Below are 26446 nucleotides of genomic sequence, written 5' to 3'. Positions count from 1 at the left end.
CTCGGTTTCACCAACTTACCTTTCCAGCAGGGGCGCCGCCGACACTTTATCGTTCCGCGGCGTGCGTACGTCAGGAGGTCACTGCAGCGTGGGACCATGGACGTGCTGTGGAGTGTCCGGAGGTCCCCTGCTGGAAAGGTGAGTATTCCAAGCGCAGCGGGAGACCACGGAGCGAGAGTAATAGCAAGCGCTTCACTCCCGCTCCGTGGTCACATGACACAAACGAATCTTCGATGCAAAAAATTTGCATCGAGGATTTATTTGTGTCGAATTACTCGATTTAATCGAGTAATCGTTTCAGCCCTAGTCCACGTATAGGATATGTCGATGCAAAAGCATTACAAATTCATATCATATCCTTTCCCAATTTTTTACACAAAAAATAAACCATAAAAGAATAAACAAAACGGGTATCGCCATGACCGGAAATGTCCAGATAATGTGTATAAATACTTAGCATGTGCGGTGAACTCTGTCTTGGAAAATTAAAACTAGCCTGTGCTATATGCTGTTTTTGATCACATTGCTAACGCAAAAGAATTTAAATAAAAATGATTAAAAGTCGTGGTACTAAAATGGTACTAATACAAACGACAGCTCGTCCCACAAAAAATGAGCCCTCACTCAGCTCTATGGATGGAAAAATAAAAAAGTTATGGCTGTCAGAATATGGCGATGCAAAAATAAATAGTTTTCACGTTAAAGTAGTAGCACATAATAGAAACTATATAAATTTGGTATGCTGGAAAAACAAAACCCAAAAATAAATGGCTGAATTGCCGTTTTCTTTCAATTTAACATCACAGAATTTTTTAGCCCATTTTACAATACAGGATATACTGTAGTAAATTAAATGATAATGAAAAAATCCAACATAAAATAAGCCCTCGCATGGATATGGGAATGGAAAATTGAAAAAGTTATTATTCTTGGAAATTGAGGAGGAAAAAATGAAAATGCTAAAACAAAACTTGTTTTCTTAAGGGGTTAATATCCACACAGGATAGCAATTTGCTTACGCGTTTCAAGTCCCATATATCCTCACCACGTCCCTATTTACCCGGCCACCTTCTTAGTCTCTGCTATTTTATTGAGACTCCATACTTTAAATTTCTTTTATATATTTTTTCCATTTAAAGTATGCTATAACACTGTTCTAGATAAGAATATGAGAACTTCATTACCGGCCCTTCACTTTGCTCCTTGGTCTAAATAATTTGTGGGCTCTTCCGGATCACGTGCCTACATTCGGCACATGATCTTAGCCCGGCTACAATCCGCAATGTGTATCCGCAGTCAAGCAGCTTTGGGTGTTGACTGCTCACGGCGCCAGCGGCTGCCTGACTTCACATGCGCGACCCAAGTAGATTGCGGGCTGTAGCCAGGCCTGGATCATGTGCCGGAATGTGATCCCGGAAGTGCCCACAAACTTCTTAGACCGGGGAGCACAGTGCTGGCCCAGTAAGGAAATTCTCATCATCATCTACAATAGCGTTATCACACACATCAACTGGAGCAAAATAAAATAAAACCAAACATGGATAACCCCCTTCAAATCTCCCGCCTCCATTGCCAATGCTCCCAGGGTCTCTTGAGTCTCTCTTAATATCACTGCAATGACAACCTTGGTTACAGCGGTGATGCCAGTATGTATGTGGTGATCATTGTGGCCTATTATTATTTATGAGATCACACGCCGTATGTACTGGAAATATTTTATTGCCTTTCAACAATGCAGAGCACTCAAGGTGCAAACACCAAAAGTGGTCAATCTGTGTACACCTCATCACTCCATGATAATCCCTCAAAAAAAAAAAATATATATATATATTTTTTTTTTAAACTCCAACTGCTAGTCCTCGATTTATCTCATAATCCTGTGTTCAAGAAAGACTCTTCTCCTCTGTAAAGTATGGGTACACAGTTCAGCCCAAACTCCCCTCAAAGATTCTGTCGCAAATTGACTCCAGTAGAACAATTACAGGAAGGTGTCTGAGATATGTTTTTGTAGTTTACAGCTACAGAGGAGAGTGAGCGTGGTTCTTAAACACACCAGAGCCATTATCGTGAAGTGGTGAGATGCAATTGAATTGATGGCTCCCCTGTTTTATTAACTGAATAAAGACAGTTGAAGTTTGTACCTGAGTTCTTTATATGTTCCTCAACATTGAAATTTCAACACAGAGGACAAGCCGTAAGGTTCTGCAAATCAAGGAAGTAGCAGTTGGAGGCAAGATCTGCAATTGATCAAAGTTTCAAGCACCTAGCTCCAATCTGGTCATGTGGGGGCAAAAAATCCAGATTGAATTTTTTTTATACACATAAAGCAGAAAAATCTAATTAAGTCATGTTGGATGATTGTGCCATGCCTCCTGTTCATCAACATGCCAGTTATCGACTCTTCTTAAACCGAGAGGAAGAGAATCTTTGAACTGAAAGACCTTGGTTTATCACCGAGGTGTCAGCAGTGGTCAATGTTGTGAGTCCTGGTCGGGAGAAAAATGATAAACTGGAATGACCGCAAGAGGCAAACCTCAGCATGGATGGTTCGTCTGGTTAGAAGAAGAAATTATGAAAAGTGAAATTGGACATCACATTCCAAGCCTAGGGCGGCAAACAATGTCAACAAAAACATCAGAAGGCATTCGCACAACATTGGACTACGAGCTAGATGTCCAGCTACAGATGTCCATTGACCTCACGGCACCACTTACAAAGGCTATCATGGAGCACAGCAAGATGGCAATGAAGGCTCAAATAGAGATCTGTCTTCTTCAGCAATGAGTCCTGCTTTTGTCTCGGATGCAGTGATAGCAAGAAATTGGTCTGGAGACCACGTGGGCAACGTCATAAAGAGGCCTTCGAAAGGGAATGTCTCACTGGTTCTACTCCCAGGATTATGGTGTGGGGTGGCATAATGTATGGTAGCCAGACCACTCCATTTCTTCAAAGTGTCCCAGGTACCTTTTTTTTTTTAAACAAGACATGTTGCCTATGCTACTGTGAGCAGACTGCATGACCTAAACATGCAACCATAGCCTATAGCAACTCCGTACTTGTCTCCCATTGCGAACATCTGGGACGTCAGTGGCCTGCAATTGAAAATGGAGCTGCCAGCAGTGTATTTTCATGATTTGCGTGCCCACTGCCCAAGTGCATTCACCATGGCAGAACATTAATCTGACAACTATCAATAACCTCAATAATAGCATGACAAGACATGTATTTATGTGTTTGGTGCTCATACTCAATACTAAATAAATCAAGGTGTTTAGAATATTTTGTTTCCATTATTTTAGGAAGGTGGGATTAAGACCAATGTTGTTCACTTGTCAAGTGCAAGTTTTATTATTGAGATGTATCTGATGACGAAACCTCTTTAAATCTTGAGATTCCAACTGATAGGACTAGGGTAGTCTGAGCTGTAGATTTATAAAATGATCTATCAGATTACAGCATTATACTGGCATTTCCACTGTGACCTGCAATTGTCTATAGTGGTAACATGAAGGTGTGACATGCTTTGGCCTAAAACATGATGGAACTGACTTGATAAGATATTGAACATCTACACTTTATTATCTCCTGCAATGTTTCATTTTATTATCTCCAGTAATTGTATTTTTATATGGTATTTTTGTATGATTTTTACATTGGCTCATCTTATCTCCATTCAGGTGGCTACCATATAGGATCTGCGCAGTGGATATCTTCTATATAAGATCATTTTCCTCATTGACCCGTCAAGGATGGATAGGGACAGGAACAAGATGGCAGAGAGTATAATAAATCTCACCCTAGAGATCCTCTTCCAGGTTACTGGAGAGGTGAGAGATTCTGATGATGTCACATTACATCATCTTATGCTACTAACAGATGGACATGACTGGAGAGGTGAGGAACTCTGGAAATGTATGGAGTGATATTTATTACTGTCTCCATAACTTAGGAATACACAGTAGTGAAGAAGACCTCTAGTGAGCATTGTCAGGCCCCTGTGTTTGAAGGATGGGGAAGAACCTGGGGCACAATCTCTGGGCAAACACCTCGCCTCATGATACATGGGAAGCTCAACAAAGAGGAGATCCTGGAACTCACCAATAAGATATTTGCGCTGCTGACTGGAGAGGTGACATTGCTGGGAAAACTGGGACATTATACAGTAACACTGATGTCTGGGTAATGACTATCATTCTGTTGTCAGGTTCCTATAAGGTGTCAGGATGTCGCTGTCTATTTCTCCATGGAGGAGTCTGAGTATTTAGAAGAACACAAAGATATGTACAAGAGCGTCATGATTGAGGATCACCAACCCCTCACCTCATCAGGTAATAAACATGACTAAATACTCAAGACCTCTCATTATTTGTATGTGAAGAATGGATTCAGTCACTGTACGTCTTTCCTACAGTTAGATCCAGTAAGAGAACAAGACCAGACAGATATCCTAGCCCTCTTCTTCCACAATATGGTTCTGAAGAACATCGCAATGATCAGGTAGATGGAGATAAGGTCTCATTAAATGTTCCCTATGATCTGTAGAAGGGCTGTGAAGGTCTTGTGTTAGTCTTGTTTTATCCAACAGTATTTTATGTTTTATAATTGTATAATTAGAAAGGAGGAGATAATAAGAATACAGCTGACCTCAGACATTACATGTTGTCTGGATCTTCTCACAGTTTTATGGCTATAGAGAATGCTGGTTGGAATAAGGAACCAACAAGTTGGATATATACAAGAGACCAGCAGATATTTTGGTCAGAAAATGAAACTCAGCAGATGTGGATCCATTATGTCTTTTGAACAGATTCGACTTGGATCTACTCCTGAGGTCTTCAACCTTTATTTCCCATATGTTTCCAGACTGTACTGCAGGGAATCGACCAGGCTGCTACCTCCTTGAAGTCATTTCTGTATGAGTGTCAAGAGACACCAAGTGATCAGACACAACCGTAGGCAGAACAAGGTCAGGACAGGCAGAGTACATGTCCGATGTCATGACAGGCAGCTCGGTGGTCAGGCAGCAAAGGGTGATATCCAGAAGTCATGTAAAAGTATATACATGGAACAGGCAAACAAGCTAATGGCACACCTTTGCATGAAACTGGCATTCTAGAACCTATTGCTCAGGCACTTTCCCAAGGCTGGGAGAGATTAGGGGGCATCCAGGCATTTTAAGAGCCAGAGAGATTGTGTGCACGCATGCCCAACGGGCAAAGAGAGCCAGTCGGCTGGAAGCAGGCCTCAGCCTGTGTGGAAGGACAGCATTATTCCAGCAGCCGGGACCACTGGGCATGGACAGAGGGACACCAGTAGGAATGGATCATTGGAAAACTGAAGTTATGGAGCAGGTGAGGCAGGCGGCAGGCGTACCCATCAGCAGGAAAGAGAGGGGTTGTAGGTCCAGATCACCACCATAGCAGATAACTCTGCTGTCATTTCCTAACTTTTTGTCATGGTGATTAATGATATTTTCTGGTTTCAAGTAAAATATTCCACATGGCCTCTGTCAGTCTGCTGACTTTTACAATATTTGTTTCACAGCTTTTGAATCCAGGCAAAGATCCGAACAATATTAAGGCTGAAGAGACATATGTGAGGAGTGATGAGCAGATCATAGAGGACATTCTTGCAGTTAATCACCCAGGTGAGTAGTAACCACTACATAAAGCAGAGAAGACTCACAGATTCTGCTCCTTCACTGGCTACTGATGACTCCTTGTATAGTCAGGTAGTGGTGGCAGTTTGCTGGGCACTTGCTTTCTGACAGGTTTCCCTATGCTAGCACACAGTTGTTGCCAATTGGTGTCCCACAATATTGATCAGAAAACTGGGGTTATCACCTATTTTTCTATCTTCTATAAACCCTTTTTAGTAGTACTTAGAGGCTTAATTTACATTTATGTAACCGTAGCCCACTCGCCCCTACAAAACTTGCCAACTTGTATGACGGCACTTTGAGTCTGTTTCTTGAGGAAAGCCAGACCTTGCCCCCAAGAGAAATTTGAGGTGGAGCCCTGTACCTGCGATCAGCGAACCTCTTCATGCGAGTGGAGGCCTGTAGAAGGGATGTTTAAGCTGCTGCAACTCAAGAGGTGACAGGTAACAGAAGATGGCCATAAACTACGAAAAAAGGGGTCTGAATGGAAGAATCACTAGAAAAGTTGTAAGAAAAGTTTGCCATGGGAACAAAGTGATTCAGTCCTAATGATGGATCTGATTAATACGCTGCACCTGATGACTGGACTGTGGGTAACAGGCTGAGAAAAAGTCTAGTTTGATTTCCAATAGCTTGCAGATGGTTCTCCAAAACTTAGAGGTGAACTGTACTCCCCAGTCAAAAACAATGGGCAAGGACAACCCATGAAGCTTGAAAAATTTGTTCCACAAATTACTTGACTGGCGAGTTGACTGGCAGATGGGAGAACAGGCAGAGGCATGAAGTGGGCTACTTTTAAAAAATCAATCGCTTACCATCCATTACTGTGCAACCAGAAGAAAAAGGCAATTGAGTGATAAAATCCATGATATGCGGCCACAGAACCTCAGGCTCAGGCAGTGGAAGAAAGTAGTCCTTCAGGTTTTTGTTTCAGAGACAGAGGACACAAGTAGGGCAGGTGGCAACAACTTCTCACACATCTGTAGAAATGTCAGGGAATCAGATTAATAGTATTGTGAAGACCAGAGTGACCAGTAACTTTGGAGCAATGTCCCCTGAGTAGGACCTTCTTCCTCTTGGCCACAGGGACAAAACGACTTGCCGGCGGAATGTCTTTTAGCTGTTTAGGAGTGACTGGTATGATGCTGACAGGATCTATGATGTGATGGGGCTCAATAATCATTTTTAAAGAAGAGGGATAGGGCATCTGCCTTGTTATTTTTGTCAAGGTGAGACTTAGCGCTGACTGGAAATAAGTTAGGTTCTTGAAGTTGATGTAAGTGATGACAGGGTGGCAGGCACTGTCCAGCAAATGATGCCATTCTTCAAGGACTAATTTGATTGCGAGCAGCTTCCTGTCACAAATGGAATCATTTTGTTTGGCCGAAGCATCTTGCCGGAAATTCCATTTTGAGTAAGGACGGTCTCTGCACCCATGGATGCATTCACCTCATGAAAGAACTATTTTGTGACATTAAGGCCGTGCAATATCATGGTATATGAGAATGCCCGTCTCAGGGACTGGAAGGCAATTTCTGCTTCAGATGTCCACTCGTGGCATTCACCCTCTTCCAAGTCCGACCTTGAATTTGGGGAGATATGGCTAAAAAAGTACCGAATGGATTGTCGGTAATGTACAAAACCCAGGAATTGTTGAATAGCCTGCAGACTTGTAGGACAAGGCCAATTCAGCACAGCAGACAACTTCTGGGGATCCCTCTCCATGTCTCTTTTAGATATAACGTAGCCCACAAAGGGAAGTTTCTTCAAAGATGCACCTTTCAAACTTAAAGTGAAGTCAGTTCTCTCTCACGTGCTGGAGGACTGATATAGATGAGAGATATATATATATATATATATATATATATATATCTATCATCTCCAGTGTGAAGTCTGGTCAAGAGAATAGATCAATATGTCATTCAAGGAGACCAATACCATACATTATTCACAAATTCTTGAAAAAAACACTGGAGCTTTATGAAGAGCAGAAGGCTCTTGATGCTATATTCTAGGGACCATCTTGAGTATTAAAGGGAACCTGTCATCAACTTTATGCTATATTCAAATCCAGCCGACACTCGACCACGGCGTTCATGCTGCAAACGGGAAGGAGCGGACTCCACATAAAGCATTTGAAAGAATCCCGGCAACCGTGTCTTGCTTCTAAGTATATTCCTTTATTCTATTGTCCTAATTCATCCAATATGACGCGTTTCGGCACAAAGCCTTTATCAATAATACATAATCAAGACAAACACATTACTTATATAACAATCTCAATTAAAATACAAGTGACGTCAGACGCCCAGCTACCAGCGGTATCCGGATCAGCACGAATCAACATCCAGGTTTCACTTCATACAAAACATAAGCAGGTAAGTAAAGGATACTATGCTATCCATTGAGAAGATCAACGGGACAATGAAGTCTATAAAAAAATTATATAAAGAATGACCGATCAGTGATCTGGAATATCAACAAAATACTCCCTACAAACGTGCAATCTCATATTCGCGATTTAAACCTCTGGGATGCATAGTGTTCAGGGTGTGAATCCAGTAAGCCTCTCTACGTAACAACAGCTTCTTGATATCTCCCCCTCTTCTTGGTCTCTTTATTTCTTCAGGCACCTGAAATCTCCGCTGTGACACAGTACGTCTACATTTACCAAAATGATAGGGCAGTGGAAATAGTAGGATTTTTGTTCTTATGGTGGATTTATGTTTCCCTATTCTATGTTTTACAGCTTGCATTGTTTCCCCTATATACGCCAGACCACATGGACATTTTATCATATAAATAACATTTACATGTGTAAAACCCCTTCACCTTAAAGGCTTGTCCCGTGTGGGGATGGTAAAATTCTGAACCTTTAATAATGTGAGAACATTGGAAACAATGGAGGCACGGAAAGGTGCCTTTTCTCACTGTTCTAAATGTGCTTTGTCTCATTGTTTCTTTCGGGCTACCCAGATCTGCATGTATCAATTTATCCCTAAAACTAGGGTTCTTTTTATTGCAGATCAAGGGAGGATTTCTAAATAGTCGGTACTAGTCCATACATTCTAATAATGTATGGAGACGAATCTCCGTACAGTATTATTCCAAAGTTTTGAATGAAGCGACTTCGGATTAAGCATCTGAAGCTCGCTTCGCTCAACTCTAGCAGTCATCCATTCATCAACTTCTCGTATCCAGATCAAATTATAAGCTCCTCTGGTGGAGATGTTGGATAAGGAGAACATTGCTGGAAGCCAGGACCCCGCTGACTCAATTACCATGTCCAGAAGATTCTTGAAAAAAGCACTTGCCAAGGCACTGGCACAGATTGCCACAGACTATTTTGATATCAAGCAGGTTATTTGCAACACTGGCAACAGCGTAGAAGCCCTGGAACAGACCCACCAGAAGATTCAAATCAATGCAGTTCAGTGGAGCACTGGAGTGCTCCTTCATCAACAACTCTGCTCTGCAGCTTCTGAAGAAAATACAAGCAGGAGGAGAAATATCTGGATAACAGGCCTGTCTGAGACTTACCAGAGAGACTCGATCCCAATCACAGGGAGTCGTATTTTCACAGATCTGCTTGGGCCTCTATTGTTAAAAAGCAAATTCACAGAGCTCTACGCCCTAAGCCGGCAGTGGAAGAACGTCATAGAGACATTGTTTACGGGATACTCGGCTACATGGATGCAGCAGCCATCTTAACAGCTTCTAGAGCTCTAGAGCACTTCAGGAGTTCTCGTTTGAGGGTTCCAGTTTGCAGCTGTGTGAATACTTAGCTTACCTCTACCCTGCTTAGACGCAGGTAATTGAAGACTCTCACCCTCATCTAAGGGTGAACTGTGTCCCATACCGCTGGCTATTCCCTTTTGAATTGACCATATTCTCTCCTGGCAAGTCGCTCTCTGTCAAGCATCCGTAGGATCTGATATTGGTTTGGGAAAATCTGAAAATGGCCCCGCTGGAAATCAAATCTTGGCTTCCCATGCCATAAGAAGAAGCCTTCCCACCTCTACCTTCCTAGGCAGTCGCACATAAAAACAAGTCTCTTAAGTTCTTATTGTGAGATGGTAGATTTGGACACTACTGTGAGTGAAGCTTCTCATTTGGACAGTACCGTGGTTAACTAATTATGGCTGTCTCTCTGTCCTTCCTGTCTATGACTTATGTGAATAAGCGTTGCAGCTCTTGCTAACTTTCGCGGGAAGGCTCATGCACGTACCTCATTTGTCTTTTGTTGACCTTCATCCTCTGTTAAATGTACACTTGTTAGCAATTCAGACCAGAACACAACACCTGAGAATGCTATTATAGGGGTTTCCTAAGTTCATAACCATGGCCATTGCATAACATTCCACTTCTTTCCCTTAAAAAACTCTTTGGTTGCTTTTGCAGTATGCTTTGGGTCATTGTCCATCTGCACTGTGAAGCGCAGTCCAATGAGTTCTGAAGCATTTGGCTGAATATGAGCAGATAATATTGCCCGAAACACTTCAGAATTCATCCTGCTGCTTTTGTCAGCGGTCACATCATTAATAAATACAAGAGAACCACTTCCATTGGCAGCCATACATGCCCACGCCATGACACTACCACCACCATGCTTCACTGATGAGGTGGTATGCTTAGGATCATGAGCAGTTCCTTTCCTTCTCCATACTCTTCTCTTCCCATCACTCTGGTACAAGTTGATCTTGGTCTCATCTGTCCATAGGATGTTGTTCCAGAACTGTGAAGGCTTTTTTAGATGTCGTTTGGCAAACTCTAATCTGACCTTCCTGTTTTTGAGGCTCACCAATGGTTTACATCTTGTGGTGAACCCTCTGTATTCACTATGGTGAAGTCTTCTCTTGATTGTTGACTTTGACACACATACACCTACCTCCTGGAGAGTGTTCTTGATCTGGCCAACTGCTGTGACAGGTGTTTTCTTCACCAAGGTAAGAATTCTTCGGTCATCCACCACAGTTGTTTTCCGTGGTCTTCCGGGTCTTTTGGTGTTGCTGAGCTCACCGGTGCGTTCCTTCTTTTTAAGAATGTTCCAAACAGTTATTTGGCCGCGCCTGATGTTTTTGCTATCTCTGTGATGGGTTTGTTTTGTTTTTTCAGCCTAATGATGGCTTGCTTCACTGATAGTGACAGCTCTTTGGATCTCATCTTGAGAGTTGACAGCAACAGATTCCAAATGCAAATAGCAGACTTGAAATGAACTCTGGACCTTTTATCTGCTCATTGTAATTTGGATAATGAGGGAATAACACACACCTGGCCATGGAACAGCTGAGAAGCCAATTGTCCCATTTCTTTTGGTCACTTTACAAGTGGGAGGCACATATGAAAACTGTTGTAATTCCTGCACCGTTCACCTGATTTGGATGTAAATACCCTCAAATTAAAGCTGACAGTCTGCAGTTAAAGCACATCTTGTTTGTTTTATTTCAAATCCATTGTGGTGGTGTATAGAGACAAAAATGTTAGAATTGTGTCAATGTCTCAAATTTTTTGGACCTGACTGTATATGTCAGAAAATTGGCATATATCTGATTGGAAATGACCCCATGCCCCTAGTTTGAGCTCTGTTTCTAGAGTTAGTATAGGGGTTCCATAAAAAATTCAATTTTCAATATATTGACTCTGTAGTGGACTCAGAGGGACGGTACCTTTTGCTTAAAGGGAACCTGTCACCGGGATTTTGTGTATAGAGCTGAGGACATGGGTTGCTAGATGGCCGCTCGCACATCCGCAATACCCAGTCCCCACAGCTCTGGGTGCTTTTAATTGTGTAAAAAAAAAAAAAAAATATTTGATACATATGCAAATTACTTGGACTGTATCTAAAGGAAAAGACTAATCTTTTTTGGTCTTCCCTATTATTCCCTTTTCTTTTGTTATTCCCTCTTCACTAATCTTGCTGCGAGATTTTACCAGCTTTCTCCATAGCTAATTCAAGGTTTTTTTTCCGGGTACCCTCTCTCCAACAGTCTTTCCTTTTAGGTCTGAGGCTTGTGTTTCGTAACTCATTTTTGTGCTATTTATTCTTCTTACCCTAATAAATTGGCCATAGGGGACAGATTATTTTTTTTTTTTACACTCCTAAGATGAAAACCGTTGTGGTGCAGCAAGGAGTTGGTCGCCGTGGGCTTACGATGGCCCTCCGTGAGCAACTCATAGCCCCTCACCACGACAGCCACATCCAGAAACTGCAAAGTCTGATTGCCCTAATTATAGGTGAACTTCATATTCATATCGTTCTTTTCATTGAAATAGGTTACAAACTCAGCACATTGTACCTCATTTTCCTGACCACACTACAAAAACATCATCGACATATCTCAAATATGTTTTTATATGACACAAGAATGGATTATCCACTGAAAAAATAAACCTGTCCTCAAACCTTGCCAGATATATATTCGCAAAAGTGCATGACACTGGTGTCACTCCCCAGTGTTTCCGGCCGTGCCTCCGCACTGCAAAAAAGTAGCGCATGCCCTACTTCTTTGCGGTGCGCACCGTCTGCGGATCGCAGACCCCATTCAAGTGAATGGGTACGCGATTCGCATGCGGCTGCCCCACGGTCTTTGCCCGTGCATGGCGGACCGCAATTTGCTGCCCGCAGCACGGGCACGGAGCCCTTACATTCGTGGGCATGAGCCCTAAGAAGAATAAATAGCACAAAAATGGGTTACAAAACATAAGCCTTGGTACTAAAGGAAAGACCGTTGAAGAGAGGATACCCGGAAAAATCCCTTGAATTAGCTGTGGAGAAAGCTGGTAAAATCTCCCAGCAAGATTTGTTAAAGGGGAATAACAAAAGAAAAGGGAATAATGGGGAAGACCAAAAAAGATTAGTCTTTCTTTAGATACAGTCCGATGGCAGAAAATATACGTGAAATAATACAAAGTAAGGGCTCATTCACACGAACTGCCCGCATTTGCGGATCCGCAATACACAGGCACCATTCAGTGTGCATTCCGCATCATGGATGCAGACCAATTCACTTCAATGGGTCCGCAAATCCGGGGATGCGGAACAGAACACTACGGAAGCACTACGGAGTGCTTCCTAGGGTTCCATTCCGTGCCTCTGCACTGCAAACAGAGCAAGTTCTATCTTTTTGCGTAATGGACGGATCGCGGACCCATTCAAGTAAATGGGTCCGCGATCCCCATGCGGCTGGGCCACGGTCGTTGCCCGTGCATTGCAGACTGCAATTTGCGGTCCACAGCACGGGCTTCACACGGTCATGTGAACAAGCCATAATTGGGATATCTTGAAAAGGGATAGTAGCTTAGAAGAGTTTACTAAATTAGACCGATAATAATAACATTTAGAAGAAGTCACACCATAAAAGATATGCTGGTGAGAAGTAGATATGTAGAAAAAAAAGAACAGAAATTGTCTACAAGATAGGAGACCAAAAGGAAATTTTAAATGTGGAAACTGTGCCTTCTGTAGGTATAATGCTCAAAATAAAATTCTGCTTTTTGGGGGTATACAGTATACCATAAAGTTGATAGCTTCATAACTTGAAGTACATACATTGTATATCTGGTAATGTGTCAATGCGGACGTTTTTATGTGGGCAAAACCATTACATGCATATATCAAAGGTTCAGAGTACATTTGAACTCGATTAAAATCTGGTAGAGGATGTCCAAGATTGATAAGTCACGTAAGGGAAGCACATGGGGGAAACATAAACTGTCTGAGCTTTTCAGGTATTGAATATGTACCCCTCCTCCACAAGGTGGTGACAGGCACCGCCTGCTTTTACAAAAAGAGGAAAGATGGATTATCCGAACAAAAGCCTTAGGTCCTTTAGGCTTAAATGATAAGAATTTTTACAGTTTTCCTCTAAAAAATAATGAATATCTAGGGTAGCGCTTGTTTGATTACTGTTGCTTGTTTTTAAATGCGAGATACATATGTTAATACACATGCTGCATTGCGATAAATCAATTTATTATTTGATTACCATGATAATTGTGCAGAGCAGCACATAAAATACTACGTCAGTGGCCAGAAGAAGCGCCCCTGCTCGAAACGGCCTTCTCCTTTGACTGCAGGAAAGTTTGTCCGCCCCTGCCACACATGTACAGGTCCTTCTCAAAAAATTAGCATATTGTGATAAAGTTCATTATTTTCTGTAATGTACTGATAAACATTAGACTTTCATATATTTTAGATTCATTACACACAACTGAAGTAGTTCAAGCCTTTTCTTGTTTTAATATTGATGATTTTGGCATACAGCTCATGAAAACCCCAAATTCCTATATAAAAAAAATTAGCATATTTCATCCGACCAATAAAAGAAAAGTGTTTTTAATACAAAAAAAAGTCAACCTTCAAATAATTAAGTTCAGTTATGCACTCAATACTTGGTCGGGAATCCTTCTGCAGAAATGACTGCTTCAATGCGGCGTGGCATGGAGGCAATCAGCCTGTGGCACTGCTGAGGTGTTATGGAGGCCCAGGATGCTTCGATAGCGGCCTTAAGCTCATCCAGAGTGTTGGGTCTTGCGTCTCTCAACTTTCTCCACCCAATATCCCACAGATTCTCTATGAGGTTCAGGTCAGGAGAGTTGGCAGGCCAATTGAGCACAGTAATACCAGGGTCAGTAAACCATTTACCAGTGGTTTTGGCACTGTGAGCAGGTGCCAGGTCGTGCTGAAAAATGAAATCTTCATCTCCATAAAGCTTTTCAGCAGATGGAAGCATGAAGTGCTCCAAAATCTCCTGATAGCTAGCTGCATTGACCCTGCCCTTGATAAAACACAGTGGACAAACACCAGCAGCTGACATGGCACCCCAGACCATCACTGACTGTGGGTACTTGACACTGGACTTCAGGCATTTTGGCATTTCCCTCTCCCCAGTCTTCCTCCAGACTCTGGCACCTTGATTTCCGAATGACATGCAAAATTTGCTTTCATCCGAAAAAAGTACTTTGGACCACTGAGCAACAGTCCAGTGCGTCTTCTCTGTAGCCCAGGTCAGGCGCTTCTGCCACTGTTTCTGGTTCAAAAGTGGCTTGACTTGGGGAATGCGGCACCTGTAGCCCATTTCCTGCACACGCCTGTACACGGTGGCTCTGGATGTTTCTACTCCAGACTCAGTCCACTGCTTCCGCAGGTCCCCCAAGGTCTGGAATTGGTCCTTCTCCACAATCTTCCTCAGGGTCCGGTCTCCTCTTCTCGTTGTGCAGCGTTTTCTGCCACACTTTTTCCTTCCTACAGACTTCCCACTGAGGTGCCTTGATACAGCACTCTGGGAACAGCCTATTCGTTCAGAAATTTCTTTCTGTGTCTTACCCTCTTGCTTGAGGGTGTCAATGATGGCCTTCTGGACAGCAGTCAGGTCGGCAGTCTTACCCATGATTGCGGTTTTGAGTAATGAACCAGGCTGGGAGTTTTTGAAAGCCTCAGGAATCTTTTGCAGGTGTTTAGAGTTAATTAGTTGATTCAGATGATTAGGTTAATAGCTCGTTTAGAGAACCTTTTCATGATATGCTAATTTTTTAGATAGGAATTTTGGGTTTTCATGAGCTGTATGCCAAAATCATCAATATTAAAACAAGAAAAGGCTTGAACTACTTCAGTTGTGTGTAATGAATCTAAAATATATGAAAGTCTAATGTTTATCAGTACATTACAGAAAATAATGAACTTTATCACAATATGCTAATTTTTTGAGAAGGACCTGTATATGTCTGTTTAGCCGAATAAAGGATTTTTATACGACAAATGGTGAGTGCTGCCTTACTTATATACTCTATATTTGAGAATAACCCCTTTTAATACGCTGGTGTATACAGCAAAGACTTGGCTGTCAGTACTAGCTGGGTCCCTGCTGCCGATCGAACAGTTTCAGCTCTTGCACCCGCCTGATCAGAGCGATGTACATGTATACCGCTGTTCTTTAAGTCACGACCTGCGGCGCCGTACATTTACTGTTCAGGTCGCCTACGGGTTAATTAGTTTTCTGTCCTGCAGAGCGGCTGTTCATTGTTAAACATTTATGTATTCTCTGAAAAAATTTCTCTGGTTTAACACTGAAATTCTAATTTTTGTGGCTTTTCAGGTTAAAATTCATATTAATGTTTATTTTTTAACCTTATTTTTATTCCTTTGTACATTTTCACACTTTTCGCTGGACGTGGACAGTTAAAATGCCAATAACAGTAACAGTAGATATGAATGTGTTCTAAAACTTTTGACCAGTACATACAGTATATTTTGTACTTGGTGCACATTCCCCTGAACTTGGTCATGTATTTTATTTTTAATACTGCCTGGTTTTAACAGTCAGCACAGCGCTTTAGATGATTTTATATACGTATAGGCATGCATTGAATGTGTGTGTGTATCTTTGTTTGAGTAATGTGTATATATGAGCAACAGGTATATACTACATGTTTATTGTATACAGTATGTGTGTAATAGATGTAGATGTGTCTGTCTATATCGCATTAATTTACATGTTAAATTTGTGTTATGATGTATCTTTGTCTGAATAAACATATTGTATAGTTTGGTTTTGTATCATGTTTGAGATTTACCGTATTTTCGCTTTATAAGACTAACTTCCCCCCAAAAGTGAGGGTAAAATGGCAGTGTGTCTTATAAAGCGAATACGAGTGAGCGCTTTTGTTATGGAAGCGTTCACCAGTATGCAGTAGGTGCGGGGAGTGAAGCGCTGCTTGTGCTCAGCCTCCCTGGCCATTTGCCCTGGGGCCACGCTGCACTGTCCTGACTGCCTACAGCGTCAGGACATAGTGTGCGCACTATGACCTTACACAGTACGCAGTCCGGGGACAGTGCAGCATGGGCTGGAGAAGACCAGGGAGCGCCAACTGCAGGAGGAACCGCCGGACCTAGACAGTAGCCAGGGGGAGCAGGAGAGTTAATTTATTTATATTCAGGTGTGATATAGGGGGGGTTGGAATATAGGTCTGATGGGGTTCTGATCTGATGTCCCGATATGGGGGTCTGATTTAAGGATCTGATATGAGGTATGATGAAAAAAAAATCTTTCTTATTTTCCTCCTCTAAAAACTCGGGTGCGTCTTATAAAGCGAAAAATACGGTATGTTTAGCATGAACATCATGATCTACTGGTCCTGGCTACTGGTCTACTGTTAGATTGTGATCTGTTTTCCCACCACAGTCAATAATTGAATTTTTCTCAATGTCCTGTCATTTATATAGAAATGTTATTAAACGGCAATATAGTGCAAAGGTTATGTTATTTAAAAATAATAAAAATCTGATTTATTCTTGGCAGATTATTGTACCAGGAGCTCAGAGGAACATCTTATATCTTCAGATTTTAAAACAGATGTTTGTTTTGTCACAGAAGATAAACCGGAAGAGCATGCCATTGTCTCAGATGTATTCTCAGCATTTCACAGCAAAGATCTATCATCTGATCCTTTGGATGAATTCAGATATCCTGATTCATTACAGACTGTTAAGCTAAATAAAAGTCACAGAAGAAGCGTTCAGCGTCAAAGAACTCACACAGGGGAGAAGGCTTTTTCATGCTCAGAATGTGGTAAATGTTTTAACCGCAAATCAATTCTTGTTATGCATCAGAGAATTCACACAGGGGAGAAGCCATTTTCATGCTCAGAATGTGAAAAACGTTTTATATGTAAATCAGATCTTGTTAAACATCAGAGAACTCACACAGGGGAGAAGCCATTTTCATGTTCACAATGTGGGAAAAGTTTTAGCCGTAAATCACATGTTGTTATGCATCAGAGAACTCACACAGGGGAGAAGCCATTTTCATGCTCAGAATGTGGTAAATGTTTTAAAACTAAGTCACATGTTGTTATGCATAAGGAAGTTCATAAAGAGGAGAAGCCATTTTCATGCTCAGAATGTGGAAAATATTTTAAACGTAAATCACATTTTGTTAGGCATCAGAAATTTCACAAAGGGGAGAAGCCATTTTCATGTTCAGAATGTGGGAAAGGTTTTAACCAGAAATCGGATCTCATTATTCATCAACGAATCCACACAGGTGAGAAGCCATTCTTGTGTTCTGAATGTGGGAAATCTTTCACACAGAAAGCAGATCTTGGTAGACATCAGATAATTCACACAGGGGTGAGGGCATTTTCATGTTCAGAATGTGAAAAAAGTTTTAGCTATAAATCGGATCTTGTTAAACATCAGAGAATTCACACAGGGGAGAAACCATTTTCATGTTCAGTCTGTGAGAAAACTTTTAGCCGTAAATCACATCTTGTTATGCATGAGATAATTCACATAGGGGAGAAACCATTTTCATGCTTAGAATGTGGGAGATGTTTTAAACGCAAATCATATCTCGTTAAGCATGAGAAATTTCACAAACGGGAGAAGCCGTTTTTATGCTCAGAATGTGGGAAATGTTTTAACCTGAAATCGGATCTTGTTAAACATCAAAAAATCCACACAGGGGAGAAGCCGTTTTCATGTTCAGAATGTGAAAAACGTTTTCAATATAAATCATATCTTGTTAGACATGAGAGAATTCACACAGGAAAACTCAATTGTCATGTTCAGGATGTCAGCTCTAATTGCACTGAGAATGTCCCTTTACTACTTGATTGACAGCCAGCCAGGCAAGGTGAGTACGCAGGAATCTGGCCCTGTCAATCACAGAGGAGAGGGAAGGGCTGACAAGAGAAGCAAGAATGCACAGAGTGTTTAGGCCCCTCCCTCAGTGCACTTAACTAGTAATGTGCTTAGTACTTAAGTACTTATGCAGAATGAAGCAATGGATTGTTAAGTGAAAGGTATCATTACATTCAGCTGAGATAGCTCTACAAGGCAGTATGTCTGGTTTACCAGTGACTTTCCTGGTGACAGGCTACATAAAAAAAAAAAAATCATGCTTGTGGTAGTAGCTTCGGGAGGCAAGAGATCTTTATCTCCAGAGTGCCAACTGAAGAAGAGTTTATCGTATGTGTGAACGAGGTAATCAGGTTAGAGAAGGGAGTATATCATAAAAGAGGAGCAGATAAAAATTTTCACTCTATTTGCGGCCCCTGGCTAATGACACCAGGGTTACCATCAAGGCGACTGTTGCATGTCCGGATTGGAGGGGGCAATACTTAAGAAGGTTAGGCCAAAATCGTGCTGTTCTAGGGGGTCTGCGGGATACATGTTTGCCCGTGGTATTTACCTGTCTACTAAGATAGGCGAGATCTGTAGTCTAGGTGCGATGCTGTTCAGGGGAGGGTGGTTATGGTTTTTTTTGCCCTGAAATTGTTAGTTATAATCTATTGTCAATATACCCGAATTGGGTCTTTGTACAAAGCTTTACAAGATTATATGTGTTACTTGTGTATTTATAAAAAAAAAAAATCAATAAAAAGATCTTTATCTGACACTACATTTGGAGGTGGTCAGGCACTTTGGGGGTCATTTATGAAGCTGAAATACGCCTATGTACAGAACTGCCGTGCACTTTGTAAATGGTACAGTGACAGGCCCATACTACTTGAATAACCTCATTAATCCAGTCTCTGCATGAAGAACACAGGCCTAATTTCATCTTCATGGACGACAATGCGCCAGCTCATCGAGGTCGCATCATTAGGGAACGGCTGCTGGAGGACCTCAAATGGAGTGGCCTGCACTTTCTTCAGACCTGAATCCCTTTGAAAACCTATGGGGTCAGCTGAGTCGCCGTATAGAGGCTCATAACTCTGTACCCCAGAAACTCAATGACCTGAAGGCCACCCTTTTAAGAAGAGTGGGATGCCATGCCTCAGCAGACAACTTGTGAACAGCAGGAGACGTCGTTGTCAAGCTGTAATTGATGCTCAAGGCCATATGACAATCTAGTGACACCGACATTTTTTGTGGGAGTATATCCACCACTGGTGTTGGCTTTTGTTTCAATAAATTAAGATGAGAAAATCACCATTGCTGCTTCTACTTAAATGTCTGACTTTCATGTTATAATATCACTGTAGTGTGAACTTTTTACGTTTTCCATAAATGTCACCCAAAAGCCAAATCTCCCTAATGTTTTTGTGAGTCGTGTATCTACAGACATGCAAGCATATACAGGTGTGCTCCAATTCATCAGCACGCCATCATTATCCACCTCTTTAAGATCCTCTTCAAATTTCGGTTCATTTAACAGAGGTATCATTAGAGGCATAATAGGGACAGTCCTGTATGGTCCCAACTTCAACCTCTATGTAGCGGAATCATGGGTCAGAAAGAACAAATATATTAGGAAGCATTGGCCGCATCTAAGTTATTGTGTCCCCCCCCCCCCCCCACAATACTGTCATCGATTTTGCTGATTACTGAGAATCTATCTATTGTTATCACAATTGCAGACAAATACTGTATTTTAGATTGGATGGTTATAATTTTAAATCAACCACTTTTAGTTGGGGCTTTTTAGTGTTCTATTATTTGCTATTTTTTATCATGAATTAAAAGTTAAGTTTCATATAGGTTACTAGGGTATATGTTTACTTATCTGGTTTCTGTCATAGTGGTAGATTTCCATCTGGGAAATTTATGGCTATATCTCTAGGGGGTAGAAGCTAGAATGGAGGGGGGTCCATGTAGCTCTCCCAAGTCCCTTTTTCTGGCAATATATTACCAAACAGCAGGGTGCACACCTATAAATATAATGTGATGTAGGAATGCTGGCCTGGTATCAAAAACTGAACATTCACTAAACTAAGCAAAGAAATACCAAAACTAGGCCGCACCTCCAAAGGTAAAACATGATTTATTAAAACATATTAATTAAAAACATCAATACATGGAGCTGACCCCACTGATGGGTAAAATCATGTGCAAGATAACATCCAAAATCATCATAGAATATACAATAATCAAAAAGGACAGCAAAAATTGCCTACAATATCCTGGGTAATATACTTATCACAGACACAGTGGTAGCACATGGGAGGTAAGAAAGCCCTTGAGTGAGGAAAGCAAAGAACCCTCACGCGTATCGCTAGTGCATAGACTATCTTCCTCAGAGGTCCATGTGAATCTACATTGCTGTTTCAAGATTCTTATAGTCATCATGATTAATCCATAATTGAGTATAGCTATGGTCAGAACAATAGAGGGATAAGGGGGGGAAGGAAGCAGAAGGAAGACGCACATAGGCGTTACCTGGGTACTCCCCGGTGCATGGTCCAAGCACAGACGCGGAAGCCGGAGACCGGCGTGTTGGAAAAGTAAATGCGCAAGATGGCGCCCAAGCGGAAGTCGACGCCGCGATGCGCTCCAAAGGGCGGAAATGCATCACGGCCTCGACGTCACCCAGGAGCGCCAAGTCGCGCTAATACATCCTCCAATGGCACATCGAAACAGAGAGGTGCTGGTAGTTCCGGTATGCAAGCAGGGTCCATTAGTCTAAAGTGCATATCGATCGATAAGCCAATAAGCAAAACTAAATTAGTGTTCAAACATGATTCACTATTCCACATATCACCTTAAAGAGTGACCTCAAGGGTCATATATCAAATCATCATATGGCGTGATCAAAACATATATTATACATCTATACGTGATAAAAAAGTACATGATCAAAAAAGGGTAAGCAAAGAAATCATCAACATTGTATAATAATCATTATAAAAATCAGAAAGCCCATCTCCCTAACATGATCCACAAACAAAACAAATTATGCATGATTAGGTAAATAATTAAACCATAACATGAATTTCATTATTGCCTATTGGCTTAGTTCATACTGCTATTGACCCCTCTGTGCCCTAAACATGCTGCACCTATACTTGTACCCTAGGTATTGAGTTTTCGTTATAGAATAATGAACCAAAAAGTAGATGAATAGGACTATACAATTTTTACTCAACAATAAATACAAACTCATGTTGGTACCTATATCCTCTGTCTCAAAGCCACGACGCGCCAAGGGGATGAAGGACCATGCACCAGGGAGGGGCCAGAAAAGCAAGCGCAAAAAAGGAAAAAGAGAAATTGGAGGCATGTATAAGTATCATATCAATATCCAATAAATAATACAGAAGGGAAAGCAGACATTATGTATAAACACTCCATAATAGTAATGTGTAATTCACGTTATGGTTTAATTATTTACCTAATCATGCATAGTTTGTTTTGTTTGTGGATCATGTTAGGGAGATGGGCTTTCTGATTTTTATAATGATTATTATACAATGTTGATGATTTCTTTGCTTACCCTTTTTTGATCATGTACTTTTTTATCACGCATAGATGTATAATATATGTTTGATCACGCCATATGATGATTTGATATATGACCCTTGAGGTCACTCTTTAAGGTGATATGTGGAATAGTGAATCATGTTTGAACACTAATTTAGTTTTGCTTATTGGCTTATCGATCGATATGCACTTTAGACTAATGGACCCTGCTTGCATACCGGAACTACCAGCACCTGTCTCTGTTTCGATGTGCCATTGGAGGATGTATTAGCGCGACTTGGCGCTCCTGGGCCTGGGTGACGTCGAGGCCGTGATGCATTTCCGCCCTTTAGAGCGCATCGCGACTTCCGCTTGGGCGCCATCTTGCGCATGCGCATTTACTTTTCCAACACGCCGGTCTCCGGCTTCCGCATCTTCTTTTGGACCATGCACCGGGGAGTACCCAAGTAACGCCTATGTGCGTCTTCCTTCTGCTTCCAACTCCCCCCCCCCCCCCCCCCCCCCTTGTACCTCTATTGTTCTGACCACAGCTATAATCAATTATGGATTAATCATGATGACTATAAGAATCTTGAAACAGCAATGTAGATTCACATGGACCTCTGAGGAAGCTAGTCTATGCACTAGCGATACGCGTGAGGGTTCTTTGCTTTCCTCACTCAAGGGCTTTCTTACCTCTCATGTGCTACCACTGTGTCTGTGATAAGTATATTACCCAGGATATTGTAGGCAATTTTTGCTGTGCTTTTTGATTATTGTATATTCTATGATGATTTTGGATGTTATCTTGCACATGATTTTACCCATCAGTGGGGTCAGCTCCATGTATTGATGTTTTTAATTAATATGTTTCAATAACTCATGTTTTACCTTTGGAGGTGTGGCCTAGTTTTGGTATTTCTTTGCTTAGTTTAGTGAATGCCAAGTCCCTTTTCCCCTCCATGTGGCCCTGCAGATTATGGGTTTCACCAAATGTGATTGTTCCCTCTCCAAAAAGATGTCCAACGTACAGGATTGCTGAGCGAGCATAAATGAACTGCCTTACCTATGACATGACAGCTCCCTATCTGATAGAACATAGCAGCGTTCGCCGTTCAGGCTAAAGGAGGCACTTAGAGATTTATATATGTAGCCTAGATCCATGTGACCACTGACATCACACCTCCTCCTAACAACTTCATTTTACATCACTGGTAGGTCCTCCGTTCAGCAACTCCATTCTAGCATTCTCACCAATGAACTCTATGGTGGAGCTGCTGCACCTACCACCAGCAACTCTATTGTAGATGTAACCATGCTGATTGTGATCGATGCTGAATGACCTGTAGTCTTTGTGTAGCAGAGCTGTCTGATGTGTATGTAGCAGAGCTGTGTCTGTTGGTGTGTATGGAGCAGTGCTCAGTGCATAGCAGGTATGGTCGCTTTTTTTCTCTTCCACCACCTGTTTATATCCTGTTTCTCCTTCCCCGATTCGCCCTCTGTGGTTCTGGAGATCTCATGTTCCTGACCTTCTCCCTATTTTCAGCTCAGAAGCATTCTTAAGGCGGACTTATGCGGCCTAATTATCGGGAATAACGTTATTACAGATGTACAGTCAGGTCCATAAATATTGGGACATTGACACAATTCTAACATTTTTGGCTCTATACACCACCACAATGGATTTGAAATGAAACGTACAAGATGTGCTTTAACTGCAGACTGTCAGCTTTAATTTGAGGGTATTTACATCCAAATCAGGTGAACGGTGTAGGAATTACAACAGTTTGCATATGTGCCTCCCACTTGTTAAGGAACCAAAAGTAATGGGACAGAATAATAATCATAAATCAAACTTTCACTTTTTAATACTTGGTTGCAAATCCTTTGCAGTCAATTACAGCCTGAAGTCTGGAACGCATAGACATCACCAGATGCTGGGTTTCATCCCTGGTGATGCTCTGCCAGGCCTCTACTGCAACTGTCTTCAGTTCCTGCTTGTTCTTGGGGCATTTTCCCTTCAGTTTTGTCTTCAGCAAGTGAAATGCATGCTCAATCGGATTCAGGTCCGGGGATTGACTTGGCCATTACATAACATTCCACTTCTTTCCCTTAAAAAACTCTTTGGTTGCTTTTGCAGTATGCTTTGGGCCATTGTCCATCTGCACTGTGAAGCGCAGTCCAATGAGTTCTGAAGCATTTGGCTGAATATGAGCAGATAATATTGCCCGAAACACTTCAGAATTCATCCTGCTGCTTTTGTCAGCAGTCACATCATCAATAAATACAAGAGAACCACTTCCATTGGCAGCCATACATGCCCACGCCATGACACTACCACCACCATGCTTCACTGATGAGGTGGTATGCTTAGGATCATGAGCGGTTCCTTTCCTTCTCCATATTCTTCTCTTCCCATCACTGGTACAAGTTGATCTTGGTCTTATCTATCCATAGGATGTTGTTCCAGAACTGTGAAGGCTTTTTTAGATGTCGTTTGGCAAACTGTAATCTGGTCTTCCTGTTTTTGAGGCTCACCAATGGTTTACATCTTGTGGTGAACCCTCTGTATTCACTCTGGTGAAGTCTTCTCTTGATTGTTGACTTTGACACACATACACCTACCTCCTGGAGAGTGTTCTTGATCTGGCCAACTGTTGTGAAGGGTGTTTTCTTCACCAGGGAAAGAATTCTTCGGTCATCCACCACAGTTGTTTTCCGTGTCTTTTGGTGTTGCTGAGCTCACCGGTACGTTCCTTCTTTTTAAGAATGTTCCAAACAGATGTTTTGGCCACGCCTCATGTTTTTGCTATCTCTCTGATGGGTTTGTTTTGTTTTTTTTCAGCCTAATGATGGCTTGCTTCACTGATGGTGACAGCTCTTTGGATCTCATCTTGAGAGTTGACCGCAACAGATTCCAAATGCAAATAGCACACTTGAAATGAACTCTGGACCTTTTATCTGCTCATTGTAATTGGGATAATGAGGGAATAACACACACCTGGCCATGGAACAGCGGAGAAGTCAATTGTCCCATTACTTTTGGTCCCTTAACAAGTGGGAGGCACATATGCAAACTGTTGTAATTCCTACACCGTTCACCTGATTTGGATGTAAATACCCTCAAATTAAAGCTGACAGTCTGCAGTTAAAGCACATCTTGTTCGTTTCATTTTAAATTCATTGTGGGGGTGTATAGAGCCAAAAATTTTAGAATTGTGTTGATGTCCCAATATTTATGGACCTGACTATGTTCGGGATAATCTTATCGTGTAAAGCACTCATTCATCGGGTGAAATGATCTTTCATGCAAAATGCGGAACGCACATGGCCGGTGTCTGTGTATTGCGGATCGCAAAACACTTGCGGATGTGTGAATGGACCGTTCCAGCGCAGGAGATTGCTGCCTTTCTTTCCTCCATTAATGAGCAGGCAGTTCTGGGAGAGGAACGGACCTTTCCTGATAATTGCCTATTCGGTAGGGCAGTATAACTCTACCTTTACTTTGCTTTATCTTTTAGAGTGAGGAACCAACATGCTACAAAATCCTTCCAGTGGGAGTCCTTCCAGTGGGAATTTATCCTGTGCTCCCTATAGAGATTGGTTATTGAAGCAGAATTGTGAATAGAGCACGGGACTAGAAGGGTATGTCTACACATGGCAGATTTGTTGCTGTTATTTCTGTGATTGTTCTTTTCATCTGAATTGGGTTTGCAGAAATCCATGCAAATCCTGTAGAAACAACCTTGTCCAAATCTGCCTGCTGTGGACGTGCCTTAACCTCCTCCCATCTGCCTGTTGACGATAAATGTCCGGGAGGTGGATATCTATCTCTGAATGGACATTTCTGAACGTCCATTTAGAGATGGCAGCTGCACGCTAATCGTGGGCAACCCAGAGATAATGCAGGGACAGTTCCCAGGTGTCCCTGCCTTCTAGATCGCTGTATACACAGCGCTCACCGCAGTAATTTCTTAAATGATCCTGAGGGTTATGGAACAAAAAAGTCAAGTGGAAGACCCAAAAAAATTTCAGCAGCACTGAGCTGGAGGATCCAATTGGCTGTCTGTCAAGACACTGGACAATCCTTGACCCAAATTAAGGCCCTTACTGGTGCTGACTGCAGCCCCATAACTATTAAACGGCATCTAAAACTGAAGGGCTTCAAAAACAAAAAACGTCTTCAAAGACCTCGTCTCCTTGAACGCCACAGAACTGCTCGTTTGGACTTTGCAAGAGAGCACCAAACATGGGACATTCAAAGGGGTAAGAAATTTTTATTCTCTGATGAGAAAAAAATTAACCTTGATGGTTTCCAACGTTACTGGCATGACAAGCAGATCCCACCTGAGATGTTTTCTACGCGCCACAGTGGAGGGGGCGCCATAATGGTCTGGGGTGCTTTTTCCTTCAGTGGAACAATGGAGCTTCAGGAAGTGCAGGGGTGTCAAACGGCCGCTGGCTATGTCCAGATGTTGCAGAGAGCATTCCTCATGACTGAGGGCCCTCGTCTGTGTGGTAACGACTGGGTTTTTCAACAGGACAACGCTACAGTACACAATGCCCGTAGGACAAGGGACTTCTTCCAGGAGAATAACATCACTCTT

At 41.9% G+C, this 26446-nt stretch overlaps 1 protein-coding gene across 14 annotated transcripts in view; it reads left to right on the top strand.

Moving 5' to 3' along the window:
- Positions 1 to 19185, top strand: part of LOC120999536 (zinc finger protein OZF-like) — a 2085412-nt gene extending 2066227 nt beyond the window's left edge. For 10 of the 14 annotated variants that reach the window (XM_040430485.1, XM_040430484.1, XM_040430483.1 and 7 more), the window contains one exon: positions 16957 to 19185. In XM_040430485.1, coding sequence (XP_040286419.1) covers positions 16957 to 18275 — 1319 coding nt within the window. In that variant the 3' untranslated portion in view covers positions 18276 to 19185. Of the gene's footprint in view, positions 1 to 3677; positions 3828 to 3949; positions 4130 to 4204; positions 4329 to 4411; positions 4498 to 4723; positions 4832 to 5544; positions 5648 to 16956 lie in introns of those variants that run through there. The other 4 variants (XM_040430495.1, XM_040430496.1, XM_040430494.1 and 1 more) reach the window with 3 other exon arrangements.
- The last annotated feature ends 7261 nt before the right edge of the window (positions 19186 to 26446 follow it).

This window comes from Bufo bufo, chromosome 4 (assembly GCF_905171765.1).
Source record: "Bufo bufo chromosome 4, aBufBuf1.1, whole genome shotgun sequence".
In the NCBI taxonomy this organism is placed as follows: domain Eukaryota; kingdom Metazoa; phylum Chordata; class Amphibia; order Anura; family Bufonidae; genus Bufo; species Bufo bufo.
This window is presented reverse-complemented; position numbering and strand designations above follow the sequence as displayed.